The following is a 22,713-nucleotide window of genomic DNA, read 5'->3' as shown; positions in this document are numbered from 1 at the left end:
CGCCTCCCGCTTCCCTACCCTGCCTCCTACTCCCCGCCCCATCCCCCACTGCCCCGCCCACGCCCGGCTTCCCCGCTCTATCCCGCTGCCCAGTCCACGCCGGGCATCCCCTCCCTGGCTCCGCCTCCCTTCCCATGGCCCAGTTTCCCCGCCCCAGTCCCGCCTTCCCGCCCTATCCCGCTGCCTGGCCCACTCCTGGTCTCCCCGCCCCCCGGGGCCCCGCCTTCGTGCTCTGGCCCCGCCTCTCCACTCTGGCTCCTCCACTGCTTGCGGGTCCGTCCTCCCCTTGGAGTGTTGGTCCTCTGGTCCGGAAGTGACGCGGGGGTCGGCTTGCAGGCTGGACGCCCTATTCTCAGGGCCGCACCTCGAGGCACCCCCGGGCAGCATGGCTCTCCTCCTTCTGCTCGTCCTCGTCTTCCAGGTCGGGAGTAGGGCTGAGATTAACGCCGCGGATCTGGAGCTGTCTTCGGGTATGTAGCTCTCGGCAGGGCGGCGGCCGGTGGCGGGGGGGGGGGGGGGCGGAGGGGACCGGACTAAGGAATCTGGAAGCACGCCCCGCGCGGCCGCGTCCTACTTAGCCTCAGACCTCGCACCGGGTTCCCGGTCGCCCCGGAACGTCTTCGCGACCGCCGGGAAGGCCACGCAGGTCTGCGCCGTCCGCGGACTTAAGTTCCCTTTTTCTCTCCTCTTCCGTTGTTGCCGAAATGACAAAACTCGCCTCTCGGTCCTCCAGTTCTTTTAAGTCATTTTCAAATAAGTGAGTTTCCCGATCAGCATTTTGTAGACGGTGGCCAGCGCTCATGACTTAAATATCCTTAGGGTGGACCCAAAATCCTTAAGAGAGAATTGTTCTTTCTCCAACTGAGAATCATTAAGTGGCATCGACTGGCCATCTTACATCTAAGTCTGGAAGTTGTGTAGTGCGTGAATTCAGGAGCGGATTTGTCAGGCTGTGCGTCTCTTCACTTAGCTTAGTTCCTCCGAGCATTTTTTTTTTCCTCCTGCTCGCTGAGATTTCTCCGGAAATAAGTGCTGGGAATACGCTTTCCAAAGCTCGGCGTAATGGTGATTAGGAACTCCAGTGAAATCAGCGAATCTTTCCTGCAACGGGGTTAAATCTAAAATATCAGAAACCCCATCAGTCTTGAGTGTCTGTTCAGTGCCCACAGTTAGCAGCTGCCTGGAAGGGGTCAAGGAGACCCACCCTCCTGCACCGTTGGCCAAACTCTGGGTCCAAACCTCTGTATTATGACTTCCTCTGTGAGCTCCTGTTAGGTGTGCTGTATTCGTATCCAGCTGTCCTTTGGACTGCTCTATAAGAGTCACACAAACAAGCAATTAGTCATTCCTTGGGACAGGTATTGTTCCAGACGTTGTCAATACAAAAATGGGAGTTACTCGGTTTCTATTTTCGAGGATCATGATTAGATAGCTAACAGTAAGTGCTGGGTACACACTGATAACTTCTCATCCCATCCCGTTTTCACGACAACCATATGAAGTAGGTGCTATTGGCATCTCCATTTATGGATGAGAAATCAAGGCACAAAGAGGCCTGCCCCACTTGTAGAGAGGTCACTGGTACTCAGTAGGGAGCTTGGCAGCTGGGCTCCAGAGTCCAAGTTCTTAACCACTGTGCAAACTGCCATTATCTAGGGCAGCTTCGTTGTCTACAAGGACAGTTGCCATATATTGTGGTAAGAGCCTGGACTTTCACACAAGCCACTGGAAAGCAAGATAGAGGTACCGGACTCTGACGAGGGGATTCAGGGAGGACTTCCCAGAGAAACATCACCCCAGAGTTGAAGCTGGAGCTGGAGGTAGAGAGAGACTTGTGTGTGCAGAGGGAGAAGTGTGAAACAGCATGTTGAATTAGTGGAATACTAAGGGTTATCACTGTAGAATAGGTGTGTGAGGATACAAGGGAAGTTAAGATAGGGAGAGAGGTAGGAACCAGTTAATGAAGTGCATTGTCACGTCTAAGAGACAGCAACATAGCATTGGCTAACCTAGGCAAAAAGAAGAATTTATTGGCTTAGAGAATCCAAGCAACAGTTAGAAAGGTGTAGGTGCCATCTGGGCCTCAGAGAGCTGAACCAGTCAGTCAAAAGTGCCAAGACACTCTTTTGCTTATTATTGACTCTGGATGTGGGTACCTTTTCCTACTTGGCAGGAACCATGGATGTTGACAGCTTTTGGGTTTTGACATCTTGCAGCCTCCACCGTTCTGACAGAATCCCAGGGGAAGGCTCTGATTTGCCCAGCTTGGTTGGGTCAGCCACCAGCTGGCATGGGAAGGACCATGTTACAGAGGCTGGTGGTAGGGGAGTTGCCAGAAGAGAAATAATGTCCCTGAAGGGAGTACTGGTGCTGAGCCAACAAAATAATATGCTCACTCACTATACCTTGCTCAAGTTGGTGGGCAGTCACTGGATTTTAAGAAGACAAATGATTTTATGCAGGATCAGTGAAGCCATTTAGAAAGACCGTTCATCTTACACAGTAGTTTGGGGGTAGACCCAAAAGAGGGAGGCCAGTTATGCCGCTGCTTAAGTCGGGAGGAATTGATGAAAATGGCAGTTTAAATGGAGAAGAGATGACAGCTTGAAAAACATTTAAAAGTCAGAGTCAGCAGGAGTCGGTGTTTGGGTGTGGGAAGAGAGGAAGAGGGTATCTAGGGTTCCTGATGTAGGTGGAGCATTAAACTATGTGCCACACCTGTCTGAGTATGGCCCCTCCTGAGCCAGCCTATCTTGCTTTCCAGTAGCTTGTGTGAAAGTCCAGGCTCTTACCGCAATGTATGGCAACTGTCCTTGTAGACAAGGAAGCTGCCCTAGGTAATGGCAGTTTGCAGAGTGGTTAAGAACTTGGACTCTGGAGCCCAGCTGCCAAGCTCCCTGCTGAGTACCAGTGACCTCTCTACAAGTGGGGCAGGCCTCTTTGTGCCTTGATTTCTCATCCATAAATGGAGATGCCAATAGCACCTACATCGTATGGTTGTCGTGAAAACGGGATGGGATGAGAAGTTAACAACAGCGCCTAGCACTTGCTGTTAGCTGTATAATCATGATCCTCAAAAGCAGAAACCGAATAACTCCCATTTTTTGTATTCCAACATCTAGAACAATGTGGGCCCCCTTGTGATTACACAATTTGCATATCCTTGAAGCCAGCCCTGGGAGTATCGCCTGTCTGCTCCCATAGGAACATCTACTCCTATGGCCTTCTGTACCCCAGCATTTTGTAAACACAAGAGCGAGTGACCCCCCCCCCCACCCAACCCTCCTTTTTTCAGTGCATTTTCAATACATTTGCCTAGATTTTTACAGTGTATTTCTCTAGTTTGTGCTGTGTTCCCTAGGCTTTTAAAGTTAGTTTAAAATGTAAAGTCTCAAAAAAAATAAAAAATAAAAAATAAAATAAAATGTAAAGTCTCCAGAGATTAGGAGGAAAACCCATTAGGACAACCTACTTCTGGCTCTTGGCTAGCTTTCTTGGCTCACCAGTGCCTGACACTTAATACACACTCAGTGTGTAAACTCTTATAGCGTTGAGTTTCACTGGTATATTTAGTAGTTCATCTCAGATGAGGGAATCTGGCAGGAACAGGAAGGCAGGCAAGAGAATACAGCCAGTCTCTGCAAAATCTAAGTGGTTGGGAATGTACTGTGTTACAGTTATGGGCTTTTGTTAATATTTCTTAGGGAATGGATAGGGAGAATGAACCCATGTGTGCTGTCTAATAATCAGTGGTGTTTTGCTTTTCATATGGTTTTACCTATAAAAGTAGTATATATATTTTGAAGTGAATCATCTCTCCCTTCTTAGAGTTTTCTCTTCCACTCTGGGTATTACCTAAAGAGCACACTGTACTTCCGCACAGATATAGGGCTCTTAACTTACCTTCTCCACTGATAAAGTAGAGAAAGCCTCTTTTCTGACTTGAGGATAATGTTCTGGGTGTGCTTGAATTTTTCCTGATTTTCTTTGGATCCTATTTTTACTTCTTTCAGAAATTCAGAATACTTACGACAGTGCATTTTAATTATATTTATTGAACAGGCTAATAGTTTTCTTTTTCAGCTTATTCTGAAACATGATCCGAATGGACTTTGAAAGGTCCACAGTTTGGTTCTATATCTAGGAAAACCTCAAGCTATCTAATACAGTGTAGCAGCACCTTGTTATTATAGGAACTAGACCAATGTCTTAATGGTTCCATTTTAAGTGGACAGAGAAACAGAAGGAGAATTGAACCAGAATTAAATGAATTCCTGACAGGAAGGAATCCGTTTGCTTACAGTTTTCTTACTACGGGAGTCCCTTTATGTTGGGTTATCCCAACACATAGTAATCAGAACGGTAGATACCCATTCAGTCGTGTCCGTTCCAAAGAAATTATTTCCTTTCATTACATGGTTCAGATTTCACAGTGGCCGTCATATAATTGTGGTAGTATGATAAATCAGGTAAAACTACTTGAATTAGATGCTTGTGAAGTCATCAGCAAATGATCATCTCCAATTCCAGTTTATATATGGAGGTCATTTTCTTATTTTATTCAACTGTGACAAACATGATGCTTCAGTAGCTTTTCTTAACTAAAACCAGCAAAACTTGACAGACTGTCTTGCCTTTAAGTAGCTTCTCTAAGCCTTTGTTCTTTCATTGGTAAAAATATGTGTAATTATCTCAACTCCCTTGTACAATGGTTTGTGTGGGTTAACTAAGACAATGCATAATAAAGTGGAGCACATCCGACTCTTGATCTCAGCTCAGGTTTTGATCTCAGGGTTATGGGTTCAAGCCCTGTGTTGGGCTCTGGACTGGGTGTGAAGCCTACCTAAAAAAAAAAAAAAAAAAAAAAAAATTATATAAAATTAAATTTAAAAAATAAAGAAATAAACCAAACTCATCCATTTCAACTATGAGAAATTTAAAATAGGCTCAGCCGCTCACTTGTTCTAGATGGAACCGAATAAATGGGAGCCTGTGTAAAATCCTGCATTTCAGGTCAGAAAGTGGCTGAGCAGATGTTTATTGGATAAGCACTAACTGGGTGGTGGTTTGAGTAAAAGATCTGGGGGGATTTGGGGTAATTATAAATTCAGCACAAGCCACTAGTTGATATGTCCATCTGTTTAAGAAGAAGAGGAAGAATAGTATTTCATTCATGTCTGTCGTATTCTCGGTTCCACAGCTTAAGAAAGAGTGAATGATAAAACCAGATCCGGAAGACACACAGGAAGACGAGCAGACTGCAGAGATATTAAGAGTATTGATCGTATTGATCCAGCTGAGGAACTATTTTGTAGAGAGTAGTAATTTTATTATGGACAATAATTATTTTATTATTTGAACCCTTAGCTCTGACACTTTTTTTCCGAAGGTATAAGAAAGCAACAGAAGCAGAAAACAGACTGTTTTTGTATTTGTTTCACAAAGTGATGGATGATTCAAAGCCCGAAAAGACTGAAATGTTTGAATTAAAAAAATGTATTTTCATGTACAAAACTTTTATGAACACTTGAAACATGTGCAAGAAACATGTGCAAGAATTCTTAAAATGTCTTTATTTTTAAACCTAGAGGCTGCTGCTTGGGCAGCTGGGTGGCTCAGTCGGTTAGGTGTCCGACTTCGGCTCAGGTCCTGATCTCACAGCTCGTGGGTTCGAGCCCCGCATCGGGCTCTGTGCTGACAGCTCACAGCCTGAAGCCTGCTTTGGATTCTGTGTCTCCCTCTCTCGCTGCCCCTCCCCCACTCATGCTCGCTCCCTCTCTCTCTCTCTCTCTCTCTCTCCCGGAAATAAATAAGCATTAAAAGAAAATTAAAAAAAAAAAAATCTAGAGGATGCTGTTATTTGCTAAGAGAAAATTTTGGAAGGCATTAAGAAAATAGCCATTTTGGGGTGCCTGGGCGGCTTCATTGGTTGAGCGTCCGATTCTTGATTTCTACTCAGGTTCTGATCCTGGGGTCATGGGCTTGAGCCCTGCGTCAGGCTCCATGCTCGGCATGGAGCCTGCTTAAGATTCTATCTCTCCCTCTGCCCCTTTCCCCTGCTTGTGTGTACTCTCTCTCTCAAAAAAAGGAAAAAAATTTAAAAAGAAAAAGAAAATAGCTATTTTGTCAGCTCTATACAAGCTTTCAGGAGGTAATCATAATATATTCTGGAAAAGAAATTCATAAGTCTTGATTTGGTATTTTTCACTTTTTTCCCCTGAATTTCTCATGTCATTTTTCAGTTTGCAATGAAAGAAGAACCCTTTGTAAAAACATCTTACATGCATGTAAGACCCCTGCATGTAAAAACATGCAGGTGGCCCTGCATCTTTCATTTGGGGAAAGTGTTAGAACTTTCCTCTGACAGTTGTTCATTCACAGAAGGGTCTGGATGCTTTCATCTGGAGCATTTGTGTTTGACCTGTAGTGTCAGATGGCGTAGAATCCCCCAAAACAATTTAATTCCTGACCCCTGTATCTTTCTTTATGCTTCTCAGCGTGTCCTTCCCGTAGAGAGGTTGGCAGGCAGATTGTCAAACGGATGTCTTCAGACTGCAGAGCTCTGTTCTGCCTTAGATGTGCCCGTCTTTTATAGTCTTTGCTGCTGTGTTCACATCGGTGAAGAGCTCCTGTGGCTGTCGCTTTTTCAGCCACGGTGCAGATGCTGTTGGTGGTTATGGAATGGGGGGGGGGCCAGGTGCAGCCTGTGCTCCGGTTAGCATCCACGCAGAAGAGACCTGGAGATGTCTGTCGTTCCCTGCTTCCCCTCTGCTGCTGTCCCCAGCAATTAGAACAGAGCCGTTCTGGCTTTTGGTCTTCGGTGACATCCCCATTGCCCTGTTTTGTGGCGCTGCTCCCTCACGTGCTGATCTCCGTCAGTTTTTCTGTCCTCCTCTTGCTCTTTTTCCATATCCTGTCTCTCCCAGTTTATCAAGAGGAAACAGTTGATTATAACCAGAACTCTCCCTTCCCCCCCCCCCCCAGTGTGATAAAGAACTGATTCTTCTTTCCTCTGTTTAGTTTTGTTAAATCCCCTAAGAGGCATCCTGGGAAGCAGATTTTAAAACAGCTGAAGTTTATTCTGGGTTGTTTGTAGACACAATGTATCAAATAACTGAATCCATTTCCAAAAACAACCGGAGTCCCAGAAAGCTAGTTGGGCATTTTCCAGAGATGGAGAAATCCGTAACATTATTTAACTTCATTAGATACTCTAGTAGCATCTTTCCCTAAACTCTATAGATAATCCTCTTGCTGTTTCTCCACACATTTTTATTGATAGAAGGTAAATTTCTTATGAATAGAAATTTGCTGTAAGCCTTCATTATTTTAATTTGAATGTATAACAGTTTAAACTTTAGGTCACAAAATTCTGAAACAATGAGAAAACTACTCATGGCTGTTTACCGTACAAGTTTGGCAAATAATGACAAAGGCAGATGTGTAATAACCACACGGTTTCTCTTCTGGTAGCATTAAAACCACAGGTTACTTCCGAGTTTCTCCTTTACTATAATGGTAATGCCTGTCTGTTACAATCCATTGGACCCTCCTCCTTCCACCACCTGCCTGTCTTGATTGCTTTGAAAGCTGTGACTTAAGCCCTTGTTCTAGTCCAACCAGGGCAAGCTTCTGCTTAAATTATGGGAAACCTCATTTGATTCACATTAAAAACTAATCTGATATACACGTCCACTGTTCTGTGTGGTTTTATAATTATGATTCAGTAACTTCTTAAATATAAATGCACTTTACTTAATACTCTTATATAGGTTGGCTTCTATATGCCTGTTTCTCAAATACAGGAATCTCAGTTGGAGTCTATACAATTTAAAAGTCATTCCTATTGGGCATATTTTTTTTTTTTTAAGAGATTCAAAAGGCAGTGAAGAACTCACTTTTACTGGAAACTGGAGGAAGTCAGGTCCTAGTTACCAGAGGCAGAAAGCTTAGCCACGCTGTGGGCTTTCAGGAACAGGGAGTCTATAGAATAGGAAATGTGCCTGGTGCCCGGCACGACCTGGCGGGGAGGTCTCCGAGCAGTGCTGAAGGTGCCACGTGGTTTCTTCTTGCTTCTTAGAGTAAAATGCAGGACTAGAGAGAGTAGTCAGGAGAATGACTGTTAATAAGAACCAGAACCTGGTGGTTTGAAAATTCTCAGCCTCTGGAGAGGCAAAGGAGGCGGAAATTAAGAAATGGCTTCTGAGAGAATTTCAGATTCATTATGAGTTTTCTTAGCATCCAGTACCTATCTTAGGTTGAAAATTAGGTGTATATGTGTGGATATTATTTGATATTAATGTTGACTTGAACCTGGGGCGGGGAGTGCCTTGTATTTCCTTCTCAACCACAGATTATAAACTGTTTGAGACTAGGTCGTTTCGTGAATTAAGGTGCAAGCATATAAAAACATTTCTAAAAACCTAGAAAAAGAAAGCTTCGGTACCCCCTGCTAAGTAGGGTCATGGTTGCTCTACCAAAAAGCAAAAGAGAAGAACCAGGGCCAGATCTGGCAAGGCCAGTGCTTTCTGGCTCACCTGCAAGGAAATTGCTTAGAGAACCAAAGATGATAGGTACCAACAGCTGTCCGCTGTATTTCAGGAAGAGCAAATGGAAAACTTGCAGGTGTCTGATCACAGGCTGCAGAAAGCGCATACGCAGGATAAGCATGTAGTATCTGAATCTGTGAGACATCCTCCCAGCTTCGTAATCTCGACCTTTTGGCACAGATTGTCACACTGCCTAATAAGTAATATGGAAGTTAGACATTTTGGCAGTAATCAAAGCTATTCATTGCGGGAGAAGCCATGAAAAATATATTGGAGTATCAAAAAAATTCTGTTTTTAAATTAGTTTTTCCTCCTAAATACTAAAAAAAAATTACGAGTACCCTACCACTACACCCAGGAGTGAGAACCAAAAATGTCTCCAGACAGTGCCAAATGTCCCTTCGGGGACAAAAAAAATCATCTCTTGTTGAAAACCACTGATATCAAGGAAGAAAATAGCCAGAAAGGGGGGGGGGGGGGGGGGGAAAGACCTTAGAATTTAATTGCCCATAAGTCTGTATTTTTTACCTAAATAATTCTTGATCCGTGTTCTGCTTTAAAAAGGTAATACAAGTGTGAGGGGCGCCTGGGTGGCTTGGTCGGTTGGGCATCTGACTTTGGCTCAGGTCATGATCTTGCGGTTCGTGGGTTCAAGCCCCATGTCGGGCTCTGTGCTGCCAGCTCAGGGCCTGGAGCCTGCTTTGGATTCTGTGTCTCCCTCTCTCTCTCTGCTCATCCCCTGCTCACACTCTGTCTCTCTCTCAAAAATAAATAAAGATTTTAAAAAAAGATAATACGAGTGTGAAATAATTGGAAATTAAAACAATGCACCAGCTTGGATTTGAATATTGGAATTTTTGCTTTGGGAAAAAATCTAGGAGGTGTTTCCTTTAATAGTAAGGAAATACTTTATATATGTGAAATTAACACCTCACGTGACAGATCAGGAAATCTGAAATGACTAGCAGTATAGCGAAGAAAGAACCCACACTTCCTAATGTCCAGCCCAGGGAGTATTTTTCTTATTGGAGCCCCATCCACTTTATACAACCCTAAATAATCATCATTATCAACTGGAGTACCTTTAAAAAAAAAAAAAACACTTTAGCTCTCAGATTTTTTTTTTTTTTAAGTAGGCTCCATGCTCAACGCAGAGCCCAGTGTAGGGCTTGAACTCATGACCCTGAGATCAAGACCTGAGCTGTTATCAGGAGTTGGACGCTTAACTGACTGGGCCACCCAGGCTCCCCTCTCTTAGAATTTTTGAGGCTGATGATGACTTATGTTTGTAAGCCACTGCACTGACCACATTGCTATTCATTTATTTTAATTGTAATTATATTATGTTTAATGGTTTTCAGATAGGTAGGATTGAATAATCTTAAAATTGAGGTCGTATCACCAACTCTGTATCTTCACGTTCGCTCATAAAGAAGGGAAGGATGGGAGAGAAAGAAGGAGAAAGAAAAGGAGGAAGGGAGGAGATGTATGTGTATGTTTGTTTTCCAAGGGGTGATAGACAACAGCCGTCTACACTGAGCAGGGGGGAATACGTGGCTGCTTTTCATAAATAGTAACAAGATGTTAAAGTGACTTCTGCCTGTTCTCTCATGGGACTCCCATGTTAGCAAACCCTTTCTAAAATGGTTTAAAAGAGCAAAAGGGAGAAGAAATATTGGGCGTGTTTTGTGAAAAGCCCTGCACACCCCAGAGAGCAAAATGTTAGTGAAACTCAAGTGGTGGATGGCTCCTTCAGGCCGTTATTAGGCTGCTATTCCTGGGCTAGAGACGAGGTGCTGAACGTGTGTAACGATACCGAGTAGAGAGTTGAGAGCCCGGGTGGTATTTTAGACTGAAATTGGCCATCGCTTGGGATAGCCAGCTCTCTAGACATTGAAGGCCAATCTGTGGTATCAAATATAGGAAATGCTAGTGATTAAACGAATTCAGGATTATTATTACAACAGGTAGCGCATCTGTTCATAAAAACTCCCGAAACATGAGAAGAATTTATGGCCTTTACGATACTTGTATTTCCCATGTGTCCCAGTGTTGTTTCAGTAATTTAAAGTGAATCAGAACTCTATACATTTTCCAATAAAATTAATTTTTATACATCTCAATTAAATAATTGTATAGTCTGTTCTGGCAAATTCTACCTTTCTTCAAAATACGTATTCGGCTACCATGGCTCTTTGTGAGGTTTTCTAATGTTAATGTTAGTTTCTTACAATTGCCCATTTTACTTTTTGAATCTCTTACAGTGCCAAAACCAACGAATATTGAAATTAAGGCCTATAACTTTAATAGTGTCCTATCTTGGGACTACCCGACCATGTCACAGACCCCTGTTTTTATCGTACAAGTAAAGAACTATGGGTAAGTGTTAACTCTTTTCATCCTTTTTATTCTACTTTGCCTAGGTCTTTGTACTTTCCATGACTGTGTTTTGCCCCATCATCTTCCTTTCCCATGTGGCAGAACTTCCTAAACTGCTTGTAGACTTCCAGAAGCTCTAAGGACACAAATTAGTTATTTTCACAAGACTTCCTGCCTTTTAGTTCTTCTTCCTGTCAAATTCAAGTAGAGGAGTCTCAGCAACTTTCAGAATTTTTCAAGGCATGACAAATAAAGCTTAGAATTCGTATTAAAAGTGAGGTCATCTTACTTGCCATAGTGTATGTGTTGTTTAGCAGAAAGATGAGAATTTCAGAACAATTTTAGGGGTTCCTGTTAAGTCTTTGTAATGTGTTAGGTTCTGCAATCAAGTAATGATTATCGATGTTAATAGAATCTAGAATTATTTAAAGACCAGATTTTTTACAATTACATATGGAATGTACTTTGTTCAGGTGTTGTATTTTGAATTGAGCCTGTTTATTGTAAAGGAATTTATAGGACTTCTAACCAGGGTAAGGGCTTCCTCCTTTGTCTGGCTTCTCCGTCCTGTTCTTAGCTCTTTCGACCAGCTACCAGCTCCATGCTGTGAGTGAAAAGCAAAGCACAGACAGAGATGATTGAAGTGTACAGATTAACAAAAGTTATCCTTGTTTCTTTACTCGTCTTCATTTTAGGGAGGCAATCTGGGTTGATGCCTGCAATACCTCTCATCATTCTTGTAATATCTTTTCCGCAATTACCGATCCATCACTTTCTCTCTGGGCCAGAATTAAAGCTAGACTTGGACAAAAAGAATCAGCCTATGCAGAGTCCAAAGAATTTATTTTGTGTAAACAAGGTGAGTAGAATTTTGAAATTTGAAAATACTGACACACGTCTTCTGTACATATTTGCTTTTATTAGCACTTGCTAAAAATTATCACAATGCCCAGGAAACCTTTGGAAGAATTTAGGGAGTTTGTATCTTCCTCTTTCCCTGAGCTCCGCAAAATAGGGCTGAGAGGTGCCCATCACTTTGCCCCGTCTAAACCATTGCATTTCTACTCCCTGTAAACACTGATTGGTGCTGCCCTGCTGGGCTCTGCACCGGCCTCCCCCGCTCCCCTCCTCCAACGCTCCTTGCTTGGTTACACTTACCGAGGCCAGGGGCACCTGCTCTCGTTCTTCCTCCGTGTGCCCAGTCCCCAAGGCCCTTGGGAATTTTATATACCAACTTAATACATTAAGAAATTTTAGATTTCTGCAGTCTCCTCAACCCCAGTGATTGTCAGCCCTTTCTCCTGCCAGCATCGCATCCCCATGGCATACCTGATCTGAGTTATGACTTTAAGCTCCAGAATCTTCAGCACCAATTCCTCTTTTCTGATTGAAATCCTACCTGTAGCTCCCCTACCCTCACTTGTGGGTAAAGAAGTGATCAATCATGTGACTCCTCCCTAGTCTTCTATGCCCTTGTGCCTTGCCATTCAACTTCTCTCCCTTCTTCAGTTGCCACGTGTCTTTCCTTCCACTATGGCCTTGATTCTGCTCCTACGCTTCAGCTGTGCCTACCCAGTCTCTTCCATTGGCCCTTCCTCCACTTGCCCTTGAAATAATTTTATCCCCTCGAGTCCGTGCCTTTGTTATCTGTGAACTGTGCCCATCTGTATATCAGATTTTTCCCACACAGATTTATCAAGGGCACACTATGTGCTAGAAAATATGCCAGGCCCTGAAGATAAAAATAAACCTGCCTGGTACATGGTAAGTGTGCAATAAATATGTGAAGAATAGGTAAATGGCTCACCAGCAAAGTCTCAAGCATCAGGGACACATAATAAATATTTGTGAAGTGAATAAATATCTGGTTTTGATTTTCGCTCTAAAAATTGAATCTATTTAGCAAACTTTTATAAGAGCCTCATGCCAGACATCTATAGGTGTTGGAGGTACAAAGAGTTTCAGTGAGTGTTCAAAGGTAACTAAAATGCCTTTTCTGAAACATTTTTTAGAGAACAGGTTTCCTTTTTAATCTACCAGAACCAAAGGAAAAGGAAAAATAACTTAACAGAGCTTCTATTATGGTAAGGTTTTTTTTTTTGTTTTTTTTTGTTTTTTTTTGTTTTTTTTTTTTTACCAGAACTCAGGACCAGAGCTCATGACCCAACTGTTTGTTTTCCTTTAGGACTAGAATTTAAACTGCTACAGAGAAGTTTAGGTTAGATAAGAATACTTCCTGCTTGAGATTAATTAAACATTTATTAAGAACATTCATTTTTTTAAATTATTTTTTAAAAGTGTTTATTTATTTTAGAAAGAGAGAACAAGCAGGGGAGGGGCAGAGAGAGAGGGAGACACAGAATTCGAAGCAGGCTCCAGGCTCTGAGCTGTCAGCACAGGGCCTGACGTGGGGCTTGAACCCACAGACTGTGAGATACCATGACCTGAGCCAAGATCGGATGCTTAACCAACTGAGCCACCCAGGCGCCCCTTTATTAAGAACATATAGAATATCATCTAGATCTTTGTGGAATGGTTTAAACATGATCCTGCTTTAGAACAACAACAGAAAGAGTAGGTTGATTGATTTTGGCAGTTTTATGCAATGTATTATAAAGTTCCAGGGGAATACTAATTCTGCATTTTTTTTTTGTCCCTGCCCCCCCTCCCCCAACCACAGGGAAAATTGGACCACCTGAACTGGGCATCAGAAACATGGAAAAACACATCATTATTGACATATTTCACCCTTTAGCTATTATAAGTGGAATGGAGCCAGTAGCCATATATGGTGAAGAAAATTGTTACTCATTCAAGTACGAGGTGCATCTGAGAATAAATGGAAATGAGGTATGTGTTTCCATTTCATCTTTTCCAAAATGGCAGGTTTTCTGTTGCTCACACGAAGTTGTTTCCGCATGTAGTGTATCAATAGTAGAATGCTTATGAACATTCAGACAAGACTTACGGATCATAGACCTTACCATAGGTTTTGTTAAGAAACACGACCTAGGGGCGCCTGCGTGGCTCAGTTGGTTGAGCATCTGACTTCGGCTCAGGTCATGATCTCACAGTTTGTGAGTTCAAGCCCCGCATCAGGCTCTACTGACAGCTCGGAGCCTGGAACCTGCTTTGGATTCTGTGTTTCCTTCTCCCTCTGCCCATCCCCCTCTTGTGCTCTGTCTCTCTCTCTCTCTCAAAAATAAATAAATAAATGTTAAAAAAGAAAAAAGAAAAGAAAAGAAAAGAAAAGAAAAGAAAAGAAAAGAAAAGAAAAGAAAAGAAACACGACCTAAACGAGTGCTGGTGGAGGGAACTGGCTTGGAGTTCATCACTAGCACTGGTGTCTTTGCCTCATTTAACAGCATGGTCCTGTTTGAGGATCTTAAACCTGTTTATTTCTTCCCTGGCAAAGTGAGGATCATTTTAATCTTTCCTTCCGCATTGGTAGTGATGTAACGTAACATGAAGCTGTGATCGGAAATCACTGTTTTGGAAAGAAAAAGTAGCAGTACTGCGGTGGGGATGTACTTGCGTTCTGGCACCGGTGTGCAGCCCACGCCTGGACTGGAATTGTGCTAGTCCATCCATTCTCCACGGCACTGCCGCTGCTTTATTTAATAGTGTTTGTTAAGCACATGCTCTGCGTGTTCTAGACAAACCTCCGGTGATGCGCGAAGCAGAGAAACAAAGCAGGGAGGGGGGAGATGGGCAGCAGTGTTGGGGGCGCTTGTGTCTTCGGTAGGGTGGTTGGAGCAGGGAAGGTGTTACTGCGGCCAGTGCTGGGGAAGGTTAGGAGGTGAGCTCCACGGGCACGTCTGGGGAGAATGTTTCAGGCAGAGAATCTGGCAAAAGCACACTGGGCAGAGCAGCGGGACTCAGCAGAGCCCGGGAGCGGATGAGGTCAGAGGTCACTGGGGGGGCCACATCCGGTGGGGCACTGGAAGGATTTGACTTTTATTCTGACTGAGGTGTTGTGCCTCTGGGAAGATTTAAGCGGGAGGAGTGACATCAGACTTAGATTTTTAAAACTTGACTCTAGATGCTTAGCAGAGTTGTCCTCTTGACGTGCACATCTAACCATAGTACTTCACCGCCTGAAACCCTTTAGCAAATCCCCACCAGCTACGCAGTTAAGGCCTGAATTCCCTCTCGTGGCGTGGCCTGCGAGACCCTCGTGATTTGGCCTCTTGCGTCCTTTCCAGCTTTCTGTCTCCCCGTCCCTTCTCACCCGAATTGTATTTGTGCTTTGGCGAACTGCTGTTGCGTTCTTAGTTCCCTGCGGGTGCCGTGCTCTTTACGGAATGCCCTTCTCCACCCACTCACCTTTGGCAAATTTCTACTCATTTTCCAGTGTTCAGCTGGCATTTCATCTCCCCTTTGAAGTCTTTTCCGACACAGAAGATTGTTTGCTCCTCTGTGGTTTGGATATCCAGTTCCATTAACGGTCCCCCTTGCACTACTCATCACTCACATTTCTTTCGGCTCTGGCGGAAGTTGTTTGAGGTCAGGTACTGCTGTCCTACCTTCGTGTCTTCAGGCCCTACCTGGCACAGGTGATGGGCACACTTTGGCGGAATGAATGGTAAACTGCCAGAGACTGCCTCGGTCCCTTCTGTGTACCACGGCCAAGAGCTGCTACAGTCTTTGCGAAATACCTTTCTTATTTTTCCTACAGATGGGTTTATAGCTCTCCCCACCTGTTTCTAGCACTACTGGAATGGGACTAATGAACGTTTGCTGGTTTAACGACGACCAGTGAACATTCTTGCTATTTGAGTTTTAAAATGTATGATCCCTAAAAAGAACATTTTACCGGAGATATTTCATAATGCTGTGTTGAAACAACAAAATTGACTTACTATTTGATATCCACAACGCTATTTTCAGACATGGTTCAACTTTCATCCCATATATTCTCTTCAGGGGTTTGATCAGGTAAATGTAGGTGATTTTGTTTGTTTTTGCAGAATAAAAGAAGCCACACATTTTCACTGTCGTTTGTTCCTATGCAGACCTCATATAAAACGGACGTAGAGGAAGATAATTGCAATGAGACTCAGTGCTATCTAACTGTCCCAGTGTCCTCGTTGGATTCTGAGTACTGTGCTTGGACAAAAGGATTCTCAGACACATGGCTTGTTACAACTGAACAGTCCAAAGAACTTTGTGTTACCACTTTGGATGGCAAACACATGGAAGGCAAGTTTCTGCTGGTTTTGTCCTAAATACAGGGAGTGATGAGTGAGCTAGGTGTTGAAAAGAGGCAGTTTCAATAAATCTCTGTTCGTTTAAAAATCTGCAATGGTTCCATTCCTCAGAGAAGTTCAAAAGTACAAATAAGCTCATTTCTCAGGCATTAAAAGATATAAAACGGCCGATTAAAGAAAGCCACATGATGACCTTTTGACCTAGGAAAGAAAAATACAACACCTAAAACTGCCTGCACTTCAGGATTACACGTAGCGACAGAAGTCAGCTTAACTATTTCCACATGGCAAGGTGTTATGCACCCATTACAGTGTTCTTTGTGGGGGTGGCAAGTTTAAAAACTGAATAGCAAAAATATTCATTGGCTTATGTGATGTGAACTGGATAAATACTAGAAATTAATATCCAAAAATAAATATTGATAAGTTTATTTAAAAATAAGTTTATTTCATCATACTTTCTTTGTGTGAGGGGGTACATATAATAGAACTTTAGGACTAACAATCTCAAGGGGCACCTACCTTAGCTGAAATTAGGGCCGTTCTTTGCAGTTATGAAATTTAAATGTTCATTACGGGTAATTTATAAAATCTAAAAAGCGAGAAGAAAACAAAATTATCGATAGTTCTATCATCCAAATATTCAGTTACAGTCTGGTGTTTTTTTTTCCTCATCCTGTTCTCTTTTTCTACATAGCTGTGATCATATTGTATAGTGTATATAATTTTGTGTACTGCTTTAAGTATTTATTATAAGTATTTTTCCATTTTATTTCACATACTTTATTAATTCTATTTTCTAATATCTTCAGACTGTTTCATCATGTAGAACGTGTATTCTATTTAATGTTCCCCAATTTTGGACTTTTAGATTACTTACAGATTTTTTTCTATGATAGATCATGCTTTGATAACTGTCTTTGTGTATATATGATTGTCAGCCTGTTTTTAGAACATATCTCCTGGGAACAAAAATTTTCTGTTACAAGTACCTTTTTGAAGAATGGGAATCTAGGCTGAAGAACTAGACCAAAGGCCTAAAATTTAATATTGATAACTTTTATTTATTTTTTTTTAATTTTTTTTTTAACATTTATTTATTTTTGAGACAGAGAGAGACAAAGCATGAACGGGGGAGGGGCAGAGAGAGAGGGAGACACAGAATCGGAAGCAGGCTCCAGGCTCTGAGCCATCAGCCCAGAGCCTGACGTGGGGCTCGAACTCACGGACCTTGAGATCGTGACCTGAGCCGAAGTCAGATGCTCAACCGACTGAGCCACCCAGGCGCCCCTAATATTGATAACTTTTAGATCATTAGGACAAGAGTTTCAAATAGGTGACTTAAAGCAATGCAGTGCATTTTACACTCTCTTGGATTGTGTTGTTTTGAAAAATAAAGTTCTTACTAACACACAAAATTCGAGATAATGCAGATGCCTTAGATTTAGTTTTTAAAAATGTGGTTTATAAACTGGGCTGTCATGGTGGCCACATGGTGGCACCACTGTGGCTCAGTTTCCCTGCCTGCCTGGACTGTGCTTCTAAACACAGCGCTGATGTTAGTTATGTCATTATCTGATCTTTACTGCTGTAATAACTTCGTTTTTTCCACATCCTATAAAATGTGTTATACAAGCATTCCCTTAGTAGCAATTTCCAAAGTCGCTGTTCCAAAAAGGTAACTTTGAAATAGAAATCAAAGGTAATAAGATGCCGGTAGAGAGGTCAAACACCACCGTGATCTGTAGAGGACTGTTCATTTGAAAGAGAGGACTGTGCAGCTAGAACGCAGAAGATTGTGCTTTGAAAATAAAAATCAGCATTAGAGCAGAATACGCAGCAGTGATTATAAATGTGCTCTGAAACAAATCTTTCCCATTGTATGTTATTGTCTCTGGTTTGTGTTGAAGGGCACCTAGTTCCTGCGCAACAGCTCCTGTCTGTGTGTGTTATGTGTGGGTCTGTGTGTCTTTACAAGTACTTGCCATCTAGAAGTGAATATAAAATGTAACAAAATTCTGAGGAGTGGGATTCAGTTATTTTAAAAGGTATAGATATTGCCAGAATTTTTTAAGGGATCGATTTTTAAACTAACTTTTACCTTGTTAATGGAGAGAAAACTGTAACTCTGGAAACACCCTATATTCAGGGCATGAAGAAAACTGTTATGAGGGGCACCTGGGTGGCTCAGTCGGTTAAACGTCTGACTTCGGCTCAGGTCATGATCTCTCAGTTTGTGGGTTCAAGCCCCACGTCGGGCTCTGTGCTGACAGCTCAGAGCCTGGAGTCTGTTTCAAGAGCCTGGAGTCTGTTTCAAATTCTGTGTCTCCCTGTCTCTCTGCCCCTCCCCCTGCTCACTCTCTGTGTCTGTCTGTCTGTCTGTCCGTCTCTCTCCAAAAAAAGTACACGTGAAAAGAGATTAAAAAATAAAAAAGCAAGAAAACTGTTACGAAAAATCTGTTCTAGCCACTCTGCATCACGAAGGTATGGTTGCAGAAAGTGGAGAATCGCAGAGCTGGAAAGAATCACCTTGGTCTCTAGGACAGGCTCCTGAGTCTTTGGTCACCTCACCTGACTTCTACGGCAAGTGCTCTTTGCAGTCCGGACCATATTAATCACCTGACGGGCAGAGCACTAAGGCTTTATAACTATTTCACAGAGACAGCAGCATTCCATCTTAATTCTAATTTGTGATTTTTCCCTTTTTTTTTTAGATTCTGTTTGGGTTCCAGTTGTTGCCGTTCTCTTACTTTTTGTAGTTCTCGTCGTGGTATTTGTATGTTGTTACACTAAGAAGATTAATCCCTTTAAGAGAAGAACCATCATGTTACCAAAGTCCCTGGTAAAATATTTAAATATTTTTCTTTAGTTGTATACACTAACACGTTAACTTGGACCTTTTTGAGAGTTGTTTAATTTTTTAAGTAGAATGATGTTCAGCAGCCTATCACCTGTCGTCAATCACTCAATCTACCGCCCATCCAAAACCCCATAATTTTTACTACACATCGTGTGCTTTCGTATATGCACAAAACAAGAACACGATTGGATAAGTCTATTAAGGAGCTTCAAGAGTAGTGGGAGAAAAAGATAAGTATTCAGTGAGTGAACAGTGTTCAAACACAGAGCTTTCCATACAGGCCAGCAAGGACTTCATCCACCTTTGGAGGGTGCTGGTTAATTGTGGCCTTTCTAGAGGCGGTGAGGCTTGAGCAATCTTGATGGAAAGACAGGAGTTTATGCAGGTACTGAGGGACAGTATGTGCCAAAGCCCAGGATCAAGAAAGCATGGCGTTTGAAAATCTCAAAATACAGTAACACTATTGTTATGGTTGGACTGTAGAAGAAAAGGCGGTCACACATGAGACTGGAAGTTTCACATTTTAATGTCTAGTATTTAAAAGCCTTTGTGTGGACGCCTGGATGCCCTGGGTGCAGTTGGTTGAACGTCCCGACTTTGGTTCAGGTCATGATTTCACGGTTCGTGGGTCTGAGCCCTGTGTCAGGCTCCGTGCAGACAGTGTGGAGCCTGCTTGGGATTCTCTCTCTGCCTCTCTCTCTCTGCCCCTCCCCTCCTCGTGGGAAATAAATAAACAAACATTCAAAAATAAACATGATTTATTTCTCTCAAAAATAAATAAACATTCCAAAAATAAATAAAAGCCTTTATGCAATGAAAAGCCCATTTACAGGTAACAGGATCGTAGCTACTTGGATGAAATATAACAGGAACAACATCCATGATACGCAAAGGAGACTTTTCAATTTGTATTGAAAACACCTTTCTCTCAACAGGAGAGAATTCATGTGTGAATTCTAGTATTTGCCCATACTAAGTAAGTAAGTAGTTAAGTAGAACGCACCGTTGCAGTCCACAACTTTACACCCACTAGAGAAGGAAAAATAAACCTGAATATTCAGTAGTTCTACCAGTAGTAAACTGGTGGAAAGTGGGAAAAGTAATCCAGCGCTGGTGGGAAGGTAAACATATAATGGGTAGAGGGTGTAGGAGTGTCATAAACGTGCCACAGCCTTTGACTTAGTAATTCTACCTTCAAGAAATTATTATTATTTTTTTAATGTTTATTTATTATTTTGAGAGAGAGAGTACCCACACAAGCAGGGGAGGGGCAGAGAGAGAGAGACAGAGGGAGAGAATCCCAAGCAGGCTCCTTGCTGTCAGTGCAGAGCCCAACGTGGGGCTCATTCCCATGAACCACAAGATCATGACTTGAGCCAAAATCAAGAGTCGGGACACTGAACTGACCGAGCCACCCAGGCGCCCCAAGAATTTATTCTTATAAAGCTGCTTCATAAAAAAAAGGTGTGTAAAAATATTCACTTCAGCACGTTCCATAAATCATAAAAATAGGAAACACTTCAATATCTACGATTAGAGAAATTACGTTAATCAGGATAGAGAAATCAGGAGGCAGTGAAGATTATAATAAAAATTGTAATTATGAAGGCGAACAGTGAGAATATTCTATAAGTAGGTATTCTCCAGCTATAGATGTAATGTGCATACGTGTGAAGTCACATAGAAAAAGCAACATGGACTAGTTGGATGGCGGATGACTTTTTAAAAATTCTAAAAACTTCTTCTTAATCTTAATATAGTATATTTTATTAAAAAGCAAGAAAAGGCAACCACCAGATGCCATTATATTATTACCATAAACATACCATTTGGTGGTATATTTCATTGACCATTACTCTTAGCGCATTTCTTTTTAAGGATGTGCACTTAAGTTTAATAATTCATTATGTTTCATCATTTATTTTTCTTCCCTTAGCTCTCTGTGGTGAAAAATGCCTCTTCGGAGACAAAATCTGAATCAAAATGTGTATCACCCATCACCTACCAACCGATCGTCTCAGAAAATGAGAAGATGGTCTGGGAAGAGCAGTTGTCTCCAGCGACAATTTCCGATCTGCCCGCTGAAGACAGTCTGGAAAAAATGGGACACCACGAAGAACTACAAGTGGTGACCCCTGAAGGGACTATTTCTGACATGGCTCCTGATAGCCCTCAGACCCCGGTAATGAGAGAGAGTTCTGTCCGTTCAAATAGTAACCAGTCTGAAACCTGTGTTGTCGCTTTAAACTCCTATCACTCCAGAAATGGTTCCGAGAGCGGCACTGTGGAATCGCAGAGCTTCTCGGACTCAGAATTTCCCCCAAGTAGTAAACCTGAAATAAAGACCGAGGAACAGGAGTCCGTAATGCTGAGAAACACGACCACCTCCTTTGGTTATGACAAGCCGCACGTATTAGTGGATCTGCTGGTGGATGAAGGCGGTAAGGAATCCTTGATCGGTTACAGACTTACAGCAGATTCCAAAGAGTTTTCCTGAGATCAGAGAAGATGCGCCATCTCGGAAGGATCTACCTTTTTCCCTAGACGGCTTTTCTGCCTCGATTTCATGAAGAGATCATGATTTTAGAAGCCGTTTCTTTGTCGACATTAACCAAATACAGTAGTATCTTGGTTTACATAAAGGGCAAAGAGCCTCTGTGGCACTGTCAGATTTGGCCCGAAAACTGCAGAAGCTGTAAAGAAACAAACCGTTGTCACATTAGGAACTTTTCCATCCAGCTTGCATTATCAGTGAACACGCTAAGAATCCTGCTTCCTACGACAGTGCGTGAGATGCCTCAGGTCCTTTCTAATCACTTCCAGTTGTAAACTAGTTTTGTTTTGTTTTGTTTTCCTTTTCTGTGCCTTAGCATGTTATTTGTTTTTGCAAGTCTATGTCCATAGTATTTTTAAATGCTCACTTTGAGAAGAAATTGTGAAAGTTTTCCAAACGTGAATTCAAAATCTAATTCAAGTCAATAGACTTCATAAAGAATATGTAAATAGACACATGTATATATTTTGTATGGAACGTTGTATTTAGATATTTGTAAATAAAGTATGTTTAAAATTCATTTTTGTACTCATTTATTCAAGCACTCAGGCAGTTAACCTGATATTTTTTTTATCCATTTGCTTGTTTCCACGTAGTAAGACTATAGAATTGTTTCGTAATTATTCATATCTAATCTTCAAAGCAGTCCTAAAATAATCTAATCTTTAAGAATGGTCCTCTGGGGCGCCTGGGTGGCGCAGTCGGTTAAGCGTCTGACTTCAGCTAGGTCACGATCTCGCGGTCCGTGAGTTCGAGCCCTGCATCAGGCTCTGGGCTGATGGCTCAGAGCCTGGAGCCTGTTTCCGATTCTGTGTCTCCCCCTCTCTCTGCCCCTCCCCCGTTCATGCTCTGTCTCTCTCTGTCCCAAAAATAAATAAATGTTGAAAAAAAAAATTAAAAAAAAAAAAAAGAATGGTCCTTTTATGTCTGGATTTCTTTTTTTTTTTTTTAATTTTTTTTTTAGTGTTTATTTTTGAGAGACAAAGTGCAAGTGGGGGAGGGGCAGAGAGAGGGAGACACAGAATCTGAAGCAGGGCTCCAGACCCTGAGCTGTCAGCACAGAGCCCGACATGGGGCTCGAACTCACCAACTGCGAGATCATGACCTGGAGCTGAAGTCGGGACGCTTAACCAAGTGAACCACCCAGACGCCCCCTACGTC

At 42.3% G+C, this 22,713-nt stretch overlaps 1 protein-coding gene across 1 annotated transcript; it reads left to right on the top strand.

Moving 5' to 3' along the window:
- Positions 1-97: 97 nt before the first annotated feature.
- On the top strand, positions 98-22,072 carry IFNGR1 (interferon gamma receptor 1). Its single transcript, XM_003986606.5, has 7 exons — positions 98-470; positions 10,814-10,928; positions 11,624-11,787; positions 13,609-13,778; positions 15,944-16,130; positions 18,853-18,980; positions 20,935-22,072. The coding sequence occupies exons 1-7, from the start codon at positions 386-388 to the stop codon at positions 21,493-21,495; spliced, it is 1,410 nt and encodes a 469-aa protein (XP_003986655.1). The 5' UTR covers positions 98-385; the 3' UTR covers positions 21,496-22,072.
- The last annotated feature ends 641 nt before the right edge of the window (positions 22,073-22,713 follow it).

The sequence above is a fragment of the Felis catus genome, chromosome B2 (genome assembly GCF_018350175.1).
Source record: "Felis catus isolate Fca126 chromosome B2, F.catus_Fca126_mat1.0, whole genome shotgun sequence".
NCBI lineage: Eukaryota > Metazoa > Chordata > Mammalia > Carnivora > Felidae > Felis > Felis catus.
The sequence above is the reverse complement of the archived record's forward strand: the minus strand, read 5'-3'. Positions and strand labels throughout refer to the sequence as shown.

Excerpts from the sequence above, each read along its gene's own strand:
- IFNGR1 (XM_003986606.5), top strand. The coding sequence starts at position 386 with ATGGCTCTCCTCCTTCTGCTCGTCCTCGTCTTCCAGGTCGGGAGTAGG. Across the intron at positions 11,788-13,608 it reads ATTTATTTTGTGTAAACAAG|GGAAAATTGGACCACCTGAA; the intron begins GTGAGTAGAATT and ends CCCCAACCACAG. Across the intron at positions 16,131-18,852 it reads GGATGGCAAACACATGGAAG|ATTCTGTTTGGGTTCCAGTT; the intron begins GCAAGTTTCTGC and ends TTTTTTTTTTAG.